The sequence below is a fragment of the Manis pentadactyla genome, chromosome 17 (assembly GCF_030020395.1).
Source record: "Manis pentadactyla isolate mManPen7 chromosome 17, mManPen7.hap1, whole genome shotgun sequence".
In the NCBI taxonomy this organism is placed as follows: Eukaryota; Metazoa; Chordata; class Mammalia; order Pholidota; family Manidae; genus Manis; species Manis pentadactyla.
The window spans coordinates 36,547,276-36,565,927 of NC_080035.1; the positions used below are offsets into that span (position 1 = coordinate 36,547,276).

The following is an 18,652-nucleotide window of genomic DNA, read 5'->3' on the forward strand; positions in this document are numbered from 1 at the left end:
AATGTTTTAAAAACTTGGGTAGTTTTCTTCTCTTATAAGACATGTTTAGTTTGCCTTAACTGTGTCGATGTAACATTTAATCATGTTTGATGCATATATGTTAGAGATATTAAGTACTATAATAATAATAAAAAATCTTTCTTAGAAATGTATGAATAGTGAATATCTTCAAATTTCAATATATAAAATATGTAAATTTTTTTCAGTATATATATAAAAAGAAATAATTGCCTGTTTTAAGGAGGTAGGTATAATTAATGCCATAGTTCACATTATTTTCAGAGTAAACTTGATTTGGGTGGGAATCACTAAACTTAACTATAGTTTAATTAGCAGATTTAAGATGTGTTGGAGATTATAGTTATTCTTAGTTCTCTGTATTTAAATTCAAATCTCTGTATAATAGGCCTTTCTTCTAGAATGATGTCATGTAGGTATATGTATTATGGAACTAGAATTTTTAAATTCATTTTAAAACAGCTTTTGAGTCTATATCCTGATTTTTATTTTTAAACTTAGAAACAACAGGATGAGCTCAGTAGTTGTAAAAAATGAAGTCATTGGGAAGATGTGAGAGAAACGAGGTGTTGCTGAGTTGGCATATACCAATGTCTTAAGTTGGCATATACATGCTCAGGCCGTCTTATCTTTCAGGACTAACTGGAGTCAGGTCTCATAGAGATTAAGAATTAGACTTTGCTCACTTCTGGAAGTTCCTGGATAATTTTCTTAATGCCATAACTAACCTCAGATTGAGAGAGTATAAAAAATATTGAAATATCTCTTTTTTCTACTTAAGAATTCTACAAAACAATTACTTTCAGTTAAATAAGGAGTATTTTTTCACATTTGCTGTTTGTAATGTAATATAGAAGTTTAGAGTTATAAATGTTTTAGTGATTGTCCAGTGTTAGACTAAATCCTACTTTTAGTGGTGAGCTTATGATTATTCTGAAATTAGGGGAAGAGAAGGACGTTTAGTCTTTTTTTTGTCCAGTGTTATTTTTACCTTCTTTGATTATTAAAATAAGGTAATAGATACCTATCCCAGGACTCCAATTAATTATAAGGAGCAGTAAAAAAAATTTTTTTTAAATCAGCTCCTTAAAGGTCAGGCTTTCTTAGTTGCTTTAATACAAATGTGAATTTATAGTCCAAATTTTTTTTATGACCTATTTTTTTTTGTAACAATAAGTTGGATTTTATCTCCTTCATTTAGTGCGTCATCAGTATTAAAAAAAAGCATGTTATCCTTATCAATAGGATTTATTCATTTAGTGGATCATAAGTACTGGAAAGCTTATTGTGCCTACTGCTAGAAAGCATACAAGTCTTAGTATTTATGTAAATAAGTACTTATATTTACATACAGAGAGAATATAGTGGCATCTGCCATTTTTTGATGTCCCAATTTCAGGCCATAAATAACATTGAAGTCCCTCAAAACATATCTAGGATGTTTTCAGATATACAAAGTGTTTCAGTCTTGTAAATTCTTATTTAGAAACTGTCATGTAGTTTCCGAGTGACTTCAGCATACTAATAGCAAAAGAACTCTCATAGATACTTCATTACCCTTTACATAAAGTCAGGTATGGTGTTCTAAAGGTGTGCTTTATAGTAGCGCTTACCAGCCAATGAATCATAGGTAAAGCCGCTGTAAATTTATTTCTCTCTGGTATTTTTGTTGCCTCTAGAGCATGTATTTTCACTTTGGGGTGCTATAATTACTTTTCCATTTTTCCTATGCTTATTGTGCATCATTTTAGGATTTTTTTCTAAACATTAAATCTTGAGAAGTTACCAAATCTCACTGCTTTGTCAGCAGGGAATACTCATACTAAACAACAAGCTAAAGTGTAGGACTGCATGAACATTTCAGCATGAGACATTACGCTACTGAATCTCTCACAGTTCTTACCAGTTGAACTCACATGAATGAATTAATGGTTCAGAATCTATTCTGAAAATGTTACTTCAAAATTTTACTGAGAAGCACATTCATAAAAATTATTTTTTGCATCATAGATGCATTTGTTACTTTAAGCAATTTTTAAATTATGGGTTTACTGCAGACATCCTTTGTTCCTTTACTTTCAGGGGTCAGCAGACTTTTTTCTGTAGAGGGCTAGATAGGAAATGTTTTCAGCTTTGTAGGCCTAAATGTTACCACTGTTCACTTTGTCTTCTAGTGTGAAAACAGCCATAGACAATACAAAAATAAAACTTTACTTACAAAAGCAGGCAGTAGGCTGGATTTGGCTGTAGGTTGCTAATTCCCTACTCATTTGGAATCTGAAAAGAAAACCTTTCTACTCTCCCTTCTTTCTTCTTCTCATTCATTTTTTAAGCCTCTTTTTAAAAACTAGTTAAGTGAGGCACAGAGATGTTAACTAGCTTGCCAAAGTTACACAGCTAATAAAGGTGGAGCCAGGATGTGGGCTCAGGCAGGCAAACGTAGAGCCCATACTTTTGACATTCATCATATTGTTTTTAGAACCAGTTGTTACAGATATTGGTAAATGTTTGTTAGGAATATTATATGCTTTTTAAACACAATGTGAATTTTGTTAATATAGTGTTATTTAACAATATAGAAATGTAAAAGGTAGAAAGTAAAAATCCTCCAGTGATCTCTAGTCCCAGAGAGAACTTCTGTTAAGTTTTTGTATGATGTACAAAAGGCCTTTGGTACTTCAGACTTCTCATTGCATATATAAAGTAAATATTTTAAAAACATAAATGACAATCATATTCATACATACTGACCTATAACTACTCTATAATCATGGATACATTTCTGAGTCAGAATATGTTCTTTCTAAAATGCTGTATAGTATTCCATTAATATAAGTCATAACATGTTAAGCAACCAAATCCTCATTGATGAGTTTTAGAAATTTTCCAGTTTTATGTTTTAGTCCTTTTTAAGGTATTATTTTTGTATGTAGACTATTGACTTTTTTTTTAATAGTATGAAGTATTCAGAACAGAAGAGGAGGAAAAAATAAAATCTCAGGGACAAGATGTTACATCATCAGTATATTTCATGAAGCAAACAATCAGCAATGCCTGTGGAACAATTGGGCTGATCCATGCTATTGCCAACAATAAAGACAAGATGCACTTTGGTAAATCAGTTTTCATTCCTGCTGTTCTCTGTTCCCCACTTAAGTTATAAGTTAACTTACTGAGCAGTAGGTGGTGCTCTAGTTCTTTCTTTCAAAGTGTTAAAGAAAGCATTTTCCTTCTTTCTTTTATAATGGGAATGTGTGTAGTATTAGAAAAAATAATAACCCTTCTTATTCTTTTATATTGTTGATAAACAGAGGTTTAATAAACAAGGAAATAACTTAAGTCCTGTCTTTTATCCCAGTATTTTCATATTTCTAACTTACCAGTGAAAGGGTTTTACCTGAAAAATAGTTAGCATACTTCTAATATTTCATAGATATCAAGCCTTTGCAATTTTATTTTCTTTAATATTCTTAGAATCTGGATCAACCTTGAAAAAATTCCTGGAGGAGTCTGTATCAATGAGCCCTGAAGAACGAGCCAGATATCTGGAGAATTATGACGTCGGTACCTTCTTTCTGTTTTGATCTCATGTGGGCAAAGTTTTGTGGGATTGTAGATTCTGTTTGGAGGTCTGTCTTGAAACTGTAGTTCTGAGCAATTATGGATTTTTTTGTATGCATTAAAAAAGGTCCTTGGTACTTCTCAGGTACTTTTTATCTGAAATATCCATAAATGTTGACAAATTGCTATTTCCTTTTTATGTCCAGAGCTGAATGAGGAAAAAAAAAAAAAGCAGTTTGATTTACAAATTTATAAAATATCTCATGATTGACTATTCCTTACCATTCCCTCCCTATAATAAATATATGCCTGGCAATACCCTGTGTGTCTTTCACTGGGAATTTGGAACAAGGCTGAAGAACAATGGAAATGACAAAGGTTTAAAGGTAGATTTTAGACCATACTCTAGCTCTTTTATCAATGGAATAATATTTTGCATGTGAAGACAGTCCACATGATCTAGTTTTTAATTATTACACCATTTCGTAGAATTGTTTTAGAGTGCTTTCTAAAGTTTATTATTTTTGAAATCTTTTTTTCTTTTGAAGACTTTTTACCTTTTAATAACATCTTTAAGTAGATTGTAAGTTCTTTGAAATTAGAAGTAGTATAGTGTACAAATTATTTTGTTAGAGCAATGCTTTATGCAGAGTTCATGCCCAATAAATTCATTAATTTGATTATATTGCTTTAGCATTTAACATACATTGATTATCTTATATTGTTTTTTATTTAAAAAACCTATAGATCTAATTAAAGATCTTTACTTTATATAAAAATAAAATAAAAAGCATAAAGTCACCACCAGTAATCCCACCAGTAATCCCACCAAGGAGAGATAGCCACCATTAATATTTTTTATAGGGAGTATATGTATAAAATATTTTTTATAGGGAGTATATGTACACAATTTTTTAAAACAAAGATTTGATCACACTGTAATACTGTTTTATAACTTGCTTTTTTCACTTATCACAAACGTATTACATACCCAGTAAGTATATATTTGACATCATCATTTAATGGCTGCATAGCTTTCCATTGTATGGTATTTTATTTAACTAATAAATTGTCAGAAATTTAATATTTTTTCCTCTTTTTAACTATTTAAAAAAATACTATAAGGTGTATCAGTGTAGCTAAATCTTTGAAAATATCCCTAGTTATATATAATTATGTACAGTTATGTGTAATATATAAACTCCTAGAAGCATTTGCATGTTTTTAAGGCTTTATATTTATTGCCAAATTTCCATTCATAAATGTTGTACTTTCACCTGTATTTACTACTTTGCCCATTTTCTTCATCTTTGCTAGTAGAGTATTATAAGAGCATTTTTTTTAAGTTCAGGAAACTAAAAAATCTAGCTTCTGATAAATGCATGCTTTTTGCTCTACATTTCTAAACTGCTGACTGAAGCTGCATGATTAAGCATAAATACAACCAGAGCTGCAGAGGAGCATGTAACCTGGAGAAACAGATGACATAAATTTCTTCAGTCTCAATCTGTGAGATGCTTACTTTATTCTGGTCTCAGTTGAATAAAGTGTTAAATGTTAGTTGTAATAATTAAATAAGCTAAATGACACCCACTTACACCTGGAGATTACAAATAATCACATATTCGGTTTTCCATCATCAGAGATTAGTGGTTCGGAAAGTGTAGAATTCACTTGGTTACTCAAATTATTCTTAAATATGTAGAATTAAAGTGTTTCTAAATTTCCTCCAATTTGTTCTTTCTTAACAAAGCTTTAGATGTTAAATTTAGCATTGTTATTTTCAGTTAAAAATTTGGATATAGTCAGTTTTTTCTGTTAATACCTTGTATTCTTGTTACAGGCTATTCGAGTTACTCATGAGACCAGTGCCCATGAAGGTCAGACTGAGGTATTTCACATTTTTTAAAACTTTTCTTGCCATGTGTGAATTTAACCACAGTGTTACTGTATGACATATAGTTTTAGAAAATTAGTTGGATTTTTTTTTCCTTTGAGGGGATATGCTTATGTAAAAGTAGTCATACTTCAGCAGAAGAACATGTTTTGACAAACTGTTAACATGCACTTCAATATTGGCCAGCTCAGTTTGTCAGATTGTTTAGACAGATTACAGACTGTGTGCTGTTTGCTCTGGCTAACAGGCGATCTATGTTTTCCCTGTTAGAATCCTTTGACCTGTAAGTATTTTGAGAAAAAATCGATAGCTGTTAGGATTTTTTTCAAGAGTCTTTATCATTCCCAACTTCTAGCAAGAAACTATATCATTTCCTTTGCTCAATAAATTCTGCTCTGGGGCCATATGGTGGTCATCACCATCTTGACTTGGTTAGCTAGTTCTTCAGCAAGGTCACCTCTCCTCTCACTTCTTTTTTCATTCACTTGGTTTCCCTCATTCCCTTCTTCCATTTCTTCTTTGCCTTCCCACCAAACTTTACTCTTTTACTCTTGAGGGAAGTTTGTCAGAAAGTGTTTCAGGCAAATGAATAATCAAAGTTATTTGGTGTATTTATAACATATTTAAGTGTTGACATCAGAATATTATAGATTTTCTTCTTTTTTATCCCACATGTGACTTGAAACCACTCGTTGTCATGTATGAAGGTAATAGTGCCCTTTGTGCTTTAATACTTGGTAAAAAACCTGACTTAGAAATATTGATCTTAAGTATTCCCACTGTCTTCAAAAAAATTTCTTAAAGGAATAAAAATTTAATTCTATGATATAACTGCAATTTTTCATAGACTGAACTGGAAAACTGAATGTTTATAATAAACCATGTAAGAATTTAAACATTAACTATCCCTGTATATACCTTGAGTGCTCTCAGGTTCTGTCAGAGGTGTAGGCTATTGCTGTTTTTTACTAAGTTTGCACACACAAGTGACATATCTAAATGGCTTTAACATCAGATTGGAAATTAATGAAATGCTCTGTTTCTTATATTACTTTATATGATCCAAACATGTGCTTAATCTTCACTATGCTTTGTTTGATAATTGTAAATTATAGAGTGTTAAAGGTAGCAATGATGATTATCAGCATGAGATTATTATAAAATATGAAAACAATTATTTGAAATAAAGCAACTAAATAATACATGTGTACTTAAAAAAACTCTTTTGCATAACATCTCTTGCCTCCTTTTCTTAATTATTATGACTTTAATACCTGTTTTTAGATGATGTTCACATCTGTTTTTCCAGACCTGAACTCCATTTTTTTCCGCATCTTAGATGACTGTTAGACATCACCTAAATGTCCATCATTGTTTAGAATGCACTTGTCTTTCTTTGAGCTTATTATCTTGTAACTTAATCTTTTTTTCCCTTTATTTTTCCTGTCTTTATAATAGTTGTATCATACGTTTTCCCTACTAATCTAAATGTGTTTAACTTCTTCCTAGAAGATCAGCTTCTTATGTAGATTCTCAGTCTTTAGTATTGATCCTAATATTCATTTGTACACAGTGCTGCTGGATTAGCTTTCCTCAAATGTGACCTGAATCAATTGGGTGCTCAAATTTTTCTGGGGTTACTTTGTGTTACTTGGTGATTCTCAAGGTGAGGTGGAGGAGGAATTCAGGATTTTCTGGATGGCTTTTCCAAATAACACCCCCATGGAGTTAATCACTTTTGCTCTCTTACAGTTGAGAATCACTGCTAGAGTGAACCGTATATTTTATGCATCTTATAGCCCTGAAGTATACTGGGGTGAGAAAAAAAAAATATTTGAGAACCACTTCCCAAGCATATGCAGTGACTTTCAGCCCCTTTAGCCTAGCTACTCTAGGTTTTCCTAACTCTTGTCTCTCTAACTTTTTCTCTAACAGTGTTTTCTCTTTAAATATTTCTCCCTAGCCATCCCTCACTTTATTGTTGCTGTGCTTTAACTCTTGCAATTCCCCCCTTCTACATATATTCCTTTTTTAAATCTCTGCTTTTCTGATTTCTACCTCTCCTTCAAGATTTGGCTTAAATGCCACTTTCTGCATGAAGCAGTCCATCCCTTCTATGGATTCTTTTATGTGATTCCTACTATTTGCATTTAAGCTATTTATTTTCATTTATTTAAGATATATATTTTTTCCACATTTAACACCTCTGAAATTAATAAGAATTTACAATTGATGTCATAATCTACTGTGTGGATTCCCTTCTTAGTGATACATAAAATGATACATCTTATAACCAGTGGTACCTCAGAATTGATGAAATGTGGTGTCATATCTCCCTTATTGTGGCTCTTAAACCTAGGATTGGCATCTGATTCATTTGGGCATGCTCAAAAATATCCAACACCACTCCTTGCACATAGGCAAAATATGTATTTATTAATTCACTGGAATTAGTTCAGAACTATTCTTAGTGGTATAACAACTACTAAAAAAAAAAAATGCAATCTTGGTTTTCTCTAGTGTCCCGAGCAAACAGAACATATCTATTAGCCATTGTTCCTCCATAGGGCATCTTAACATTTTAACAATAGGGCATTTAGCATACTAACATTTTGGGAAAAGTTCAGTTCTTTCTTGTGTGGGGCTGTTTTGTGCAGTCCAGGGTGGAATATAGTTTATTATATTCTAGTCAGTATTTTAGTGACTCGCAGTAACTGAGAGAACAAATACCCTACCATACAGTTCCAAATGCAGTATCAACCGGTTTAATACTGGTTCACCAAGGGGCAGTTTTTGTGATCATCTCATTTCAGGTTCATCTACCATCTATGAGCTTACAAGTCTTTGACATATTATTATCTCCGTTGTTCTCTGTATTCTAGTACACTGGTTATCATCAGTTCCTGCAAAACACTTAGGTCTTTCCAATTTGTATGTTTGATTGGGCTGCTATAGCTCCAGGTGGAAAGTATTTTCCTGGCCCTGGGTGAATAAACTGGTGTGCCGAAATCAGTCAAGAGAAAAGCTAGACTGGGAGAAACTCTTTTATTGCTCACAAGAGGCCTGGCTCCACTCACCCCCTTTAGCCCCACCCTCACTCCCCTGTCTCTCCCCTGTCCTGTTGTGCACTTGTCTCTCTACCTGCCCCTTCTGGGAGAAACTCCACAGGCTCCCTGGAGACTGACAGGCGCCAGACCAATTTCGGTACAGAGAGGAGGAGAGAACAGCCTCTCTCCGCCCCTTGTTTCAGAGGCTGTGGGAAGAAACAACTATTGATATGTAAATGCATAAGGCCAGGTGAGACCTTATGGAAATATTGCAGTTTTACCCCACAGCTGCCATAGTAAAATACCAGAGACTGGGTGACTTAAACAACCGAAACTTGTTTTCTCACGATTCTGGGGGTTCGAAGTCAGTATCATGGGCCATCAAGTTGGTTTTGGTGAGCAGTCTCTTTCTGGCCTGTAGACAGGTGCCTTCTCATTGTATCCTCATGTGGCCTTTCCTCTTTGTGCATGTGGAGAGCTAGATGGCTGGTGTTTGTTCCTCTTCTAATAAAGACACCAGTCCTATCTGATTAGGGTCCTACATTTGTGAACTTTTTAACCTCAGTTACTTCCATAAATGTCCTGTCTCCAACTATAGTCACATTGAGGGTTAGTTAGGGCTTCAACATAAGAATTTAGAGGGATGGGAGATGCAATTCAGTCCCTGATACCATCTTTGTGCTTTCCAGATATACCTCTTCTCTTTATATAGTTGACACCTTCTCATCCTTTAGTTTTCACCTTAAAAGTCATTTTTTAGTGAGGCTTTCTTTGATCACTGTTAAGTATCACCACCTCTTCAAATTATCTGCCACAAAAACTTGTTTATTTTCTTCCTGGCACTTTTTAATGTATAATAAAGTTGGGTGGTTTTTTTTGGGGGGGGGCGGGGTTTTTTGTATATTCCATTGATTTACTGGACTGTAAGTCCCACGAGTCCATGAGTGCATGGGCCTTTTTTGTCACATTCACATTGAATCCCTGGGACAGTGCTTGGCATCTGTCTTATGGGGTTGCTGTGAACATTAATGAGCTAATCATGTAAAGTACTTAGAATAGTGCCTAATGTGTAATGGACCTTAAATATGGTAATTTTATTTTAGGAGTCATTCAGGAAATGAATATGAATGGCAGAGGATGAGGCTGAAGTGATAGGGTGAAGCTATATCAAGGAGAGGACCTGGATTTTGTAGGCAATGGGGAGCCACCAAAGATGGTATGTTTAGTTTTAAGCATATTGAGCTTAAGGTGAGTTTATGGGTCATCTGTGTAGAAGCTGGATATGGAGTCTAAAGTTTCAGGGAGATATCTGGAGTCTTTTGTATTTGGGTAGTATCCTTGAGAATTTTACAAAGTAAGAATAGTGGTGGACCCGCTATATATAAATCTGAAAAGCACAAAGATGGTATCGGGGACTGAACTGGGACATGTAGGTGTGAAAGGTGTGGGTAAAGTAAGTGAAGCCAGTAGTAACAGTGTATTAGCAATGGCAGTCATCACTGATATCATTGGTTCTCTCTGTTAGAACATGGTCATATGAATAGGACAAGCAGTAGCCTTAATGGATGCAGAAATTTGTAGACTAAATGAGAAAGCAATAAGTTGAGCCACCAAAATAGAGTAGTCTTTTCAGAAGACTGGCCATTGTATGCTACTATAGAGCAAGTCTCTTTACTTGTATGTTTTCCCCCATCTCACCGTGATTGTTATGCAGACTTTGGCTAATACAGAAATTTGAACAGTAGCTCCACCTCACTTATGTTTCATTAACCTATACTGAAAGTTACTACTTTTATTTTTCCCTTAAGATGAAGGGAAAAAAATAGCAATAGGATATGAAGAAGATAAGTTGCATGTTTTTAAAATTATGAACAAGTATCAGTGATAACAATAATGGAAGCAATCTTCAAGTCAAATGTGAAGGCAGGGAAAAAAAATGTCCAAAAGGGTCTGCCTTCAGACTCTACACTTATTTTATTGATGCTTATCTAAAAACCACTTTTTAAAGTTTATGATTTGTCCATATTAATCTAGGAGCTAGACCAGATACGAGTAGAGGTCTCTTGATGATTTATTGTTTATTTAACTTTGTATAAAAGGGATTAATCTATTATAGTGTTCATAATTCTCCATGCAAATTTATAGTAATATTGAAGAATAACTGAAACTGGTACTATTCTATTTTTAAATAAACATGCCAGTATGTAAAATGTAGCAAAAAAACACTTTTAAATTTTCATATATTTACTTAGAGTCTTTTTTTAGTTCACATTTAAAATAGTTGTAATCAAATACTGTTGTGGGTTTCTTCTCTTAGTGTTTTATCATGAGCATTTTCTTGTTTTCTCAAAATCTCTTCATAAATAATTCTTCATGGCTATATACTATTACATGAATGAACCGTAATCTACTTTCCAGTTTCCTTAACCTTTGATGTTTAGATTGTTTTCAGTTTTTCAAGTTAAAACTAACTTCATTGAATATTTTTGTTTATTCAAGTATTCATGCTAGGTTCATTCTTTAAAAATTTCTCATAGTAGAATTGCTGAACAAGTAGAGTCAAAGGGATGAACATTTTTAAGTTTCTTACTATATAATATGAAATTGTCTTTCTTTCATTTGATTAAGTAACCTGTTCGAGCACTACGGTACCAAACACTGTGCTAGGTGCTGTTTATACTGAGTGAGTATAGACACAGTTTGTCTTGTCAAGGATCTCTCACTTCAGTGGAGGTAGCCTCAGAAATAGCCCTTGCCTGTATTGAATTCTATTTTAAAATTTTGGTGTTTGATAGAGGGAAATATATTTGATCACTAATGATCAATCAAAGATCTTTAGTAAAAATTTACAGAATGAGTTTAAATCATGAAATTAAATTGTAATTAATTTACAATGAAATATGTAATCTATTTTGATTAGTCTTGTCCTATAGGAGAATAATTATTTGATTATTAGGGAGCAATGGGTAAATTCTGATTTCAAATATGTGCTCATATGTATGTATGCATGATGGAAGATAAATTGGTTATGTGTATATCTAGTTGACTTTTTTGCCCAACTAATGCAGACTGTCCTTGGGGAAAAATAGTGTCATGTTTCATTTTCATTAGCCATATAACTATAGTTTGCATGGCTTCATTTTACTCTGAAGTATAGTTTTTAGTATTTTGATTATGTTAGAATTATGAGTTAAGATGGTCACATTTATTTCCTTTTTAGGGATTTATTTTCTTTTTTCCTTGACTTTGAAAGAGACTGAACCTATTAGGAAGAAACTTAGTTCTTATAGAATATACAACTTAAGTTCCTAACTTGGAAGAATCAGATGGACACAGTAAATGGAACTCTGGTGCGAAGTATTGTACATTTTAAGCTGCATCGTTCAATTTTGTCAAGAAGTCTGAAATTGTAACTTCCTTCTGAACTTTTTCTTTTCATTTACTTTATCTCATCTTTATTCTATTACAAAAAAGACTTACGGTAAATCTTTTTTGGGCAACTTCATTTTTTTTCATTCTTAAAATTGAAAAATGTTCTGTAACTTCTTTCCTAGCTCCTTATACTTTGCTTCTGTCTCTCTTCTCTTTTTTTTGTCGTCATTCCTTCTGCATATCATTCCCCAAATAGAGGCATGTTTAAAAAGCACGTGTGGAGTTGAATGGGAGAGCTAAGTTTGAAGGAGGGAGTATAAATTAGGATTAGTCACAGTGGAAAAATATTATTGAAATCATTCTTATGTCCCTCAGTTTTTAAGCACTGACACCATGTCACCAAGCATGTAATCAGTTCTTCTTTATCGAATATCACTAAAAAATAAATGCAGTACAAATAGATTAAATTGGTTGTTTACATTTTCCCCCCTTGCTTAGGTTAACAAGTGTTTTATCCTAAAATGGATCAAAATATGCCAATTTTTCTTTTCTTTCTTTATCATCTTTCTTCTTTTTTTTTTTGGTCAACCTATGTTTTTGGAAATGGAGATATTAAAGTATTACTTATTTTAGAGGAAAGCTCTTAGACTAAACTTAACAGTTTTCTTCTCCAGATCTGACAAGATGCAACTCTTCTAACTAAAAATGTCTGCAATAAAAATAGAGTTGAGATTGTGTTTGGGGATGGTGAAGTTTTTCTTTGTTTTATTTTGAACCACAACTTTCCAAAACAGAGGATAATGCTAAGATTTAAGATTTTTTCATGTGTCATAAATGAGAATTAATATAACGTGGAGATACATGTCATGATATTAACAGAGATGTCTGACATGGAGAATTGTAAATTGAAGTGAGAAACACAATTGTTAAGTCAGTAGGGAAAAAAAACCTCTTTCAGAAATGTCTTGAAATCTATGGACATCTTGATTTATTAGGTGAGCAAAATGAAGAAATCTGCCATTATCCAGATTTTCCACAGAATGTATAGTAGTATTTTGTGTGTTTTGATATCTAGCCCATGTTTCACTTTGGCTTCTTTGCCAACTGAACATGGATATTCTGTAGGAAACTTTGCATCTTTTGCAAGAGTATAATTTTACTTTCCTATTTTAAATTTGGACCTTAAATTCAGTGCAGTTGAATGTACTGGACTTTAATTTATTTGAAAATCTACAGAAATACTCTTAAAATTAACTTGTAATTTTGATTTTAAGCTTTAAAAATTTTAAATATGTGTACATTCTCATGCATGTGCTCACACATGTTCTCATGCATGTGAGCACACACATATATAATTTTACTTCTTTTCATAGCATTTGGCAGCCCTAGAGAAGTTCCTAATTCTTTTCTTTTCCATGCATCACTTTTTAGAGTCAGTGGCATTTCTTACGTCTGAAAGGACATACACATTCAGGAACTGTTAAATGTAATTGTCATGAACAGGTGCCTATTTTATCAGCCTGATTTGGCTTACATCAGTAAGAGGAATCATGATTTCTAATGATCAAGTAATGAGGAGCTAGAATTCTTTTAAAAGGTTGAATTTCATTCTTTTCAATATTTTTTTTCCCATTTCTACCATGAAGGGAAGAAGGTGCTGTGAAGAAAGTACACATTGTCCTCTAGTAAATATTGTAGGCATTCAACCCAAATGATCCTCACCATGCAATGACTGGAATTCCTGGACATTGGGCATCATTTTTGGGTGCTACAGTGCCAATCAAGGAAATCTTGGCTACTATTAAGTGGCATTTATGGGTGAATTTGTTGGAAATTGAAGTGCTTGTCAACATCCAAGTATTCTCATTTCCTTAATTCTCACTGCTCTTGAAACCATGTTTACCATCTTATTTTAATGATGGTTATCATTTACCAAATGCATCTTATGTGATAGGCATTATACTAAATGATGTATGTATCCTACTCTAATCCTCTCAGTTCCTTAAGGTAGATATTATTACTCCATTTTACAGATGGGAAGACTAAGAACTTAGTTCCTAACTTGTCCAAACTCATAAAGCTAGTAAGTACTGCCCATAGTCTTAAGGCAACAAAATATATCAGTGAATCAAAATTGCTAAAACAAAGAAAAATAGAGAAAGTGATTTTTTTAAATTAAAATTTTTGTTTTTGTCCTAAAAACAAAGTTGCACAAAGCTAATAATTTAATGCAAATATTTAATGAGTTACAAATGACCACGCAGAGTTGTGCTGAATACATACTTATTCTTTGTGGCCCGTATATCTAAATTAGCTCTTAGTCAGTAGTAGATTTTTTTCCTTATATTAAACATAAAATTTTATCCGTAAACCAACCACCACATTATTTTGGTAATCATGTTGTATACTTTGGAAAACAGTAATTATTTTAAGTATCTACCAGCTAATGATCCCTTCATGTTCAGGAAATTACATGGTTATAATAATATTTTTCTTAAGAAGATGCCTATTTAGATGAGAAAGTATTTTGGGTATAAGCCAAAATCTACTTGCTGTATTTCAGCATTTTAGAATAATTTAGATTTAAGCACTTAGGATAACCTATCAAATATTTTATTTCTTAATGGAAAAGTAAACTCTTTGTATTTTTTTTAACCGAGAGAATTTAAGTCAGAATCAAAATGCTTGAAAATCCCTTAAAATAAAGGTCTAAACTTAATTCCTTCATGCAAAAATAGTTTATTAAATTCCTAAGAGTTCTTTCTGAAGAACAAAACATTGAATCTGCTTTAAATTCATAGGATTCTGAAAAGCCTATTGTAGGTCTTTCCAAACTGTAACAAAAAGATAGGTTTATATTACATGTAAAATGGCGTATGCCAAGTCACATTATATTGTTGCAATACCCACACAGTCAACAGATTTTATTATTAATTTTAATGAAATACATAATTTATAGCAGTTTTATATTCCTATATCAGAACTGAACAACATGAGATAAACCGGGACAAGACTGGAAAGAGACCTTAAGTGTAGGCCTGGGAAAGGAAGCAACTTCTACTACAATAAAGAACAAAGTGAGTTCTTTATTCACATAGTCTAGAAAGTGAGCTCTTAATTAAGACCTTTCTGAAAAACTCAAGAATAAATTATAGATATTTGATCTTTTCCAATTAGTTTGGAAGACTGAAAATTGAATATTTACTCTCAAGATTCAGCTCACAGTTTAAATTTTTATATTTGAAAGCAAGGCTAACTTAGTAACTTGAGCAATTGCAGTGACAGCTAGTATGAAAATTTTAAAGTTGATATGTCTTTAGTCTTCATAATTCTAAGAAGAAAGCTTAGGAATTTTTAAATTCCATAATAGCACTTAATATCAAAATCTTTTTATCCCTTGAAATGATATTACTCAAAAGTCTTTTCCTGAATTACCAACTTTCATGGGAAGTGAAAACATACATAATGTATACTGCATGTGTGCATTATGAACTAAATTTTTTTTCATTGTGCAGTTAGAGAAAAATATGTATATATTGTGTTTATTTAGCATTAGCAGGTAGAAATAAATAGGACTAGAGTAAACATTGGGAATCATTGCTTCTAATGTTTAATATCTCAACATATTCATTTACTTACAATACTTAGTAAGCTGGCACTTGGGCAATAAAATAGTAGATAAAAGCTTTCTTGTCTTACAAGGACTTTATTAGTAAAGCAGTCATAATATACCATCCTATTTTTTATGTTGTAGGACTTTAGCCAGATATAAGCATACACACATATAACACACATACATGTGTGGAACACATTCAGCAGGATGTATTTTTGAATTTGTCATCCGTCTTCCATTCCTTCCTCATAAATAAGTTTATATTGGAAAACATAATTAGTAAAAAGAGAGCTAAAATCACCCATAGATAATTAGATGGTGTTTGGGCAGAAATTATATCTTCATCTTCAAATAGAAATGATCATTTTTGACTTACAGGGTTATTGTGAGGGTCTGTACCATCCATAGTTTAGAATGTCTGGTATACAACAGTAAGTACTCAATGTTAGCTATTATTATTGTTCACTAATGAACATATAAGGATACTTTTGTGAACATGTTCATTATAGCATAGTTTATAATTGTAGAAAACTAGAAATACCTAAACATGCAATAATGTATTTATGGTACATCTATTTAAGGAATGATATGTTCCCATGAAAGATGATGTACACATATACTTGCTGAGGTGAACAGATGCCCAGGATATATGGATGATGAAAAAAACATGATGAAGAGAATGATCCCTTTTCATAAAAAACTGAATGCTAAAAAATTTTAACAAATTGCTAAAGGCCACGTGTAGGCTGGTGTGAGACTATAACATCCCTGTAAGCAACCCCAGAAGGGGAGCTCACATCTGTTTCACAGACTTCACTGGATGCTTATGAGACAAACTGGGACAGGGCTGGAAAGAGCCCTAAAGTGCAGTCCTGGGAAAAGGAAGCAACTTCTACTATGGGAGACACAGCAAGCCTGGATTCTTTTCCCCTATAGAACAAGACCTAAATGTACTGGGACAGAAAACCTTCCCTAGGGAAGGGAACAGATAAAACCAACCTTTTGGTGGAGGAGCAGGAAGCTCCTATAAAGAGAAATCACTGGAGAATGGAAAGATACCTTAGAAAGTCTGCTCCTTGATATCCAGGAACAAACAGCCTACTGTGATGGAGGCTGAACCAGAACATTAAAGAATGCCTCCACCTTCCTAACACCTGCCATTAGATCAGTAAGCACTAATAAACAATGTCCAAAGTTGCGGGGTGAGGGGGTCAAAAACAAGGGGAGAGACCTTGTCTGAAGCATAGGTTCTGTGTAAAAGCCTAAAGCTTTGGGTGGAACAAGAACGTTGAAAAAAAAGTATCCAGCAACCCATCTCCTCCTCTAAGCACAAAGTGATGCTAGACAAATTTTAAGCCATGGGTTCCTGTGGGTAACCATAGCAAAAATAAAACCCAAACAGCTCAACACTGACTAGATTGATTCAACTCCACCCACTAAAAACCTTGCAGAAGACTAGACATGCCCATTCTTGGCATAAATATTATTTACCTCAGTCTCTGTGTGCCCACCCAAGATGTGTGGCTTTTGACTAATAATTACAAGACAAAGAAGAAATTAAGAAAATAACAACATGCTGTCACAAGACAAAACAGTCAACAGAATCAGCTCAGATATGTTCCAAATGTTGAAACTATCAAATGCAGTTTAAAATAACTATGATTAATATGTTAAAGGCTCAAATGGGAAAGGCAGACAACATGTACCAACAAATGAGGAATATCAGCAGAGAGTTGGAAACAATAAGAAAGAATCAAGTGGAAATGCTAGCAATGAGAAGCATAGTACCAGAGAGGAAGAATACCTTTAATGGGTTCACCAGTCAGTAGACTAAACACAGTTGAGGAAAGAACCAGTGAATGTGAAGGTAAATCACTTAGAAATTACCCAAATTGAACCACAAAAATAAAATACTGTGTGTGTTCGGGGAGGGACCCCAGAGCTTCCAAGAGCTGGAGGCAATTTCAAGTGATCTAATACATGAAAGTAGAATCCCGCAAGGAAAAGAGAGAGGTGGGGGTGAAGAGAGGGAACGGGACAGAAAAAATACTTGAAGACTTTATGGCTAACTTCTCAAAAATATAATTTAAAACATTAAACTATAACTTCAAGAATTTCAGAGAACACTTGGTAGGATAAGCACCCTCTACTCTCCCAAAAAAAAAACCCAAACACTTATACACACTGAGATACATAATAGTCAGTCTGCAGAAAACTAAAGATAAGTAGAAAGTGTTCAAAACAGCCAGAGGAAAAAAGATACATGAGATACAGAAGAACAAAGGTAAGAATTATAGTAGATTCTCTTCAGAAATTACACAAGGCAGAACGCAATGAACTGATATTTTTTAAGTGCTGAATGAATGCAGTGGAATAAAAATACCTTTCAAAAATAAAGAAGAAATAAAGACTTTGAGACAAAACTGAGAGAATTCATTACCAGCTTAAGTGCACTACACCTTGGAACTATACAAAGCATTGGAGAGTGCTGGAAATGAAACATGAAGGTAAATATAAAATAAATTTTGTTCTTTTTAAAAATTGCTCTAAAAGATAATGGTCTAAGTAAAAAAAAACAACCATGTATTATAAATTTATCACATGCCTAAAAATAAAATAATGACAGTAGCAGAAAGGATGGGAAGAAGAAATTGGAATACTGCTGTAAGGTTCTTACACTCCATATGGTATGTATAATATCATTTGAAGGTAGCTGTGAATAAAGATAAATATTGTAAACCTGAGGGCAATTACTGAAAAAAGATATAAAGAGGTATAAACAGTAAGGCGATAGTACATTTAAGACGGAATCATAAAATAACCCAAGAAAGAAAAAGAACAAAGAACAGATAGAAAAATAGAGGACAAGATCATAGATTTTAATTTAAATCATATCAGTAATTACCTGAAAGTATTACAATTTAAATGGTGTAAGTATAAACACACAAAGTGAAAGAATGATTATCATATTGATAAAAAGGCAAAATTCAAGTGTATGTTTCTACAAGAAAGCCACTTTAAATATGACAGAAAGATTAAAATTGAAAGAATGGGAGAAGATATATAATGAAAACACTCATGAAGAGAAAGCTGGAGTAGCTATGTTAAAATCAGGTGAAGTAGACTTCCAAACAAGGAATATTA

The 18,652-nt window shown here is 33.0% G+C and overlaps 1 protein-coding gene across 6 annotated transcripts in view; it reads left to right on the forward strand.

The window, feature by feature from the left end:
• Positions 1-18,652, forward strand: part of UCHL3 (ubiquitin C-terminal hydrolase L3) — a 117,686-nt gene that overhangs the window by 80,013 nt on the left and 19,021 nt on the right. For 5 of the 6 annotated variants that reach the window (XM_036893810.2, XM_036893807.2, XM_036893808.2 and 2 more), the window contains 3 exons: positions 2,975-3,131; positions 3,493-3,578; positions 5,423-5,470. In XM_036893810.2, coding sequence (XP_036749705.2) covers positions 2,975-3,131; positions 3,493-3,578; positions 5,423-5,470 — 291 coding nt within the window. The other variant, XM_057494587.1, reaches the window with a different exon arrangement.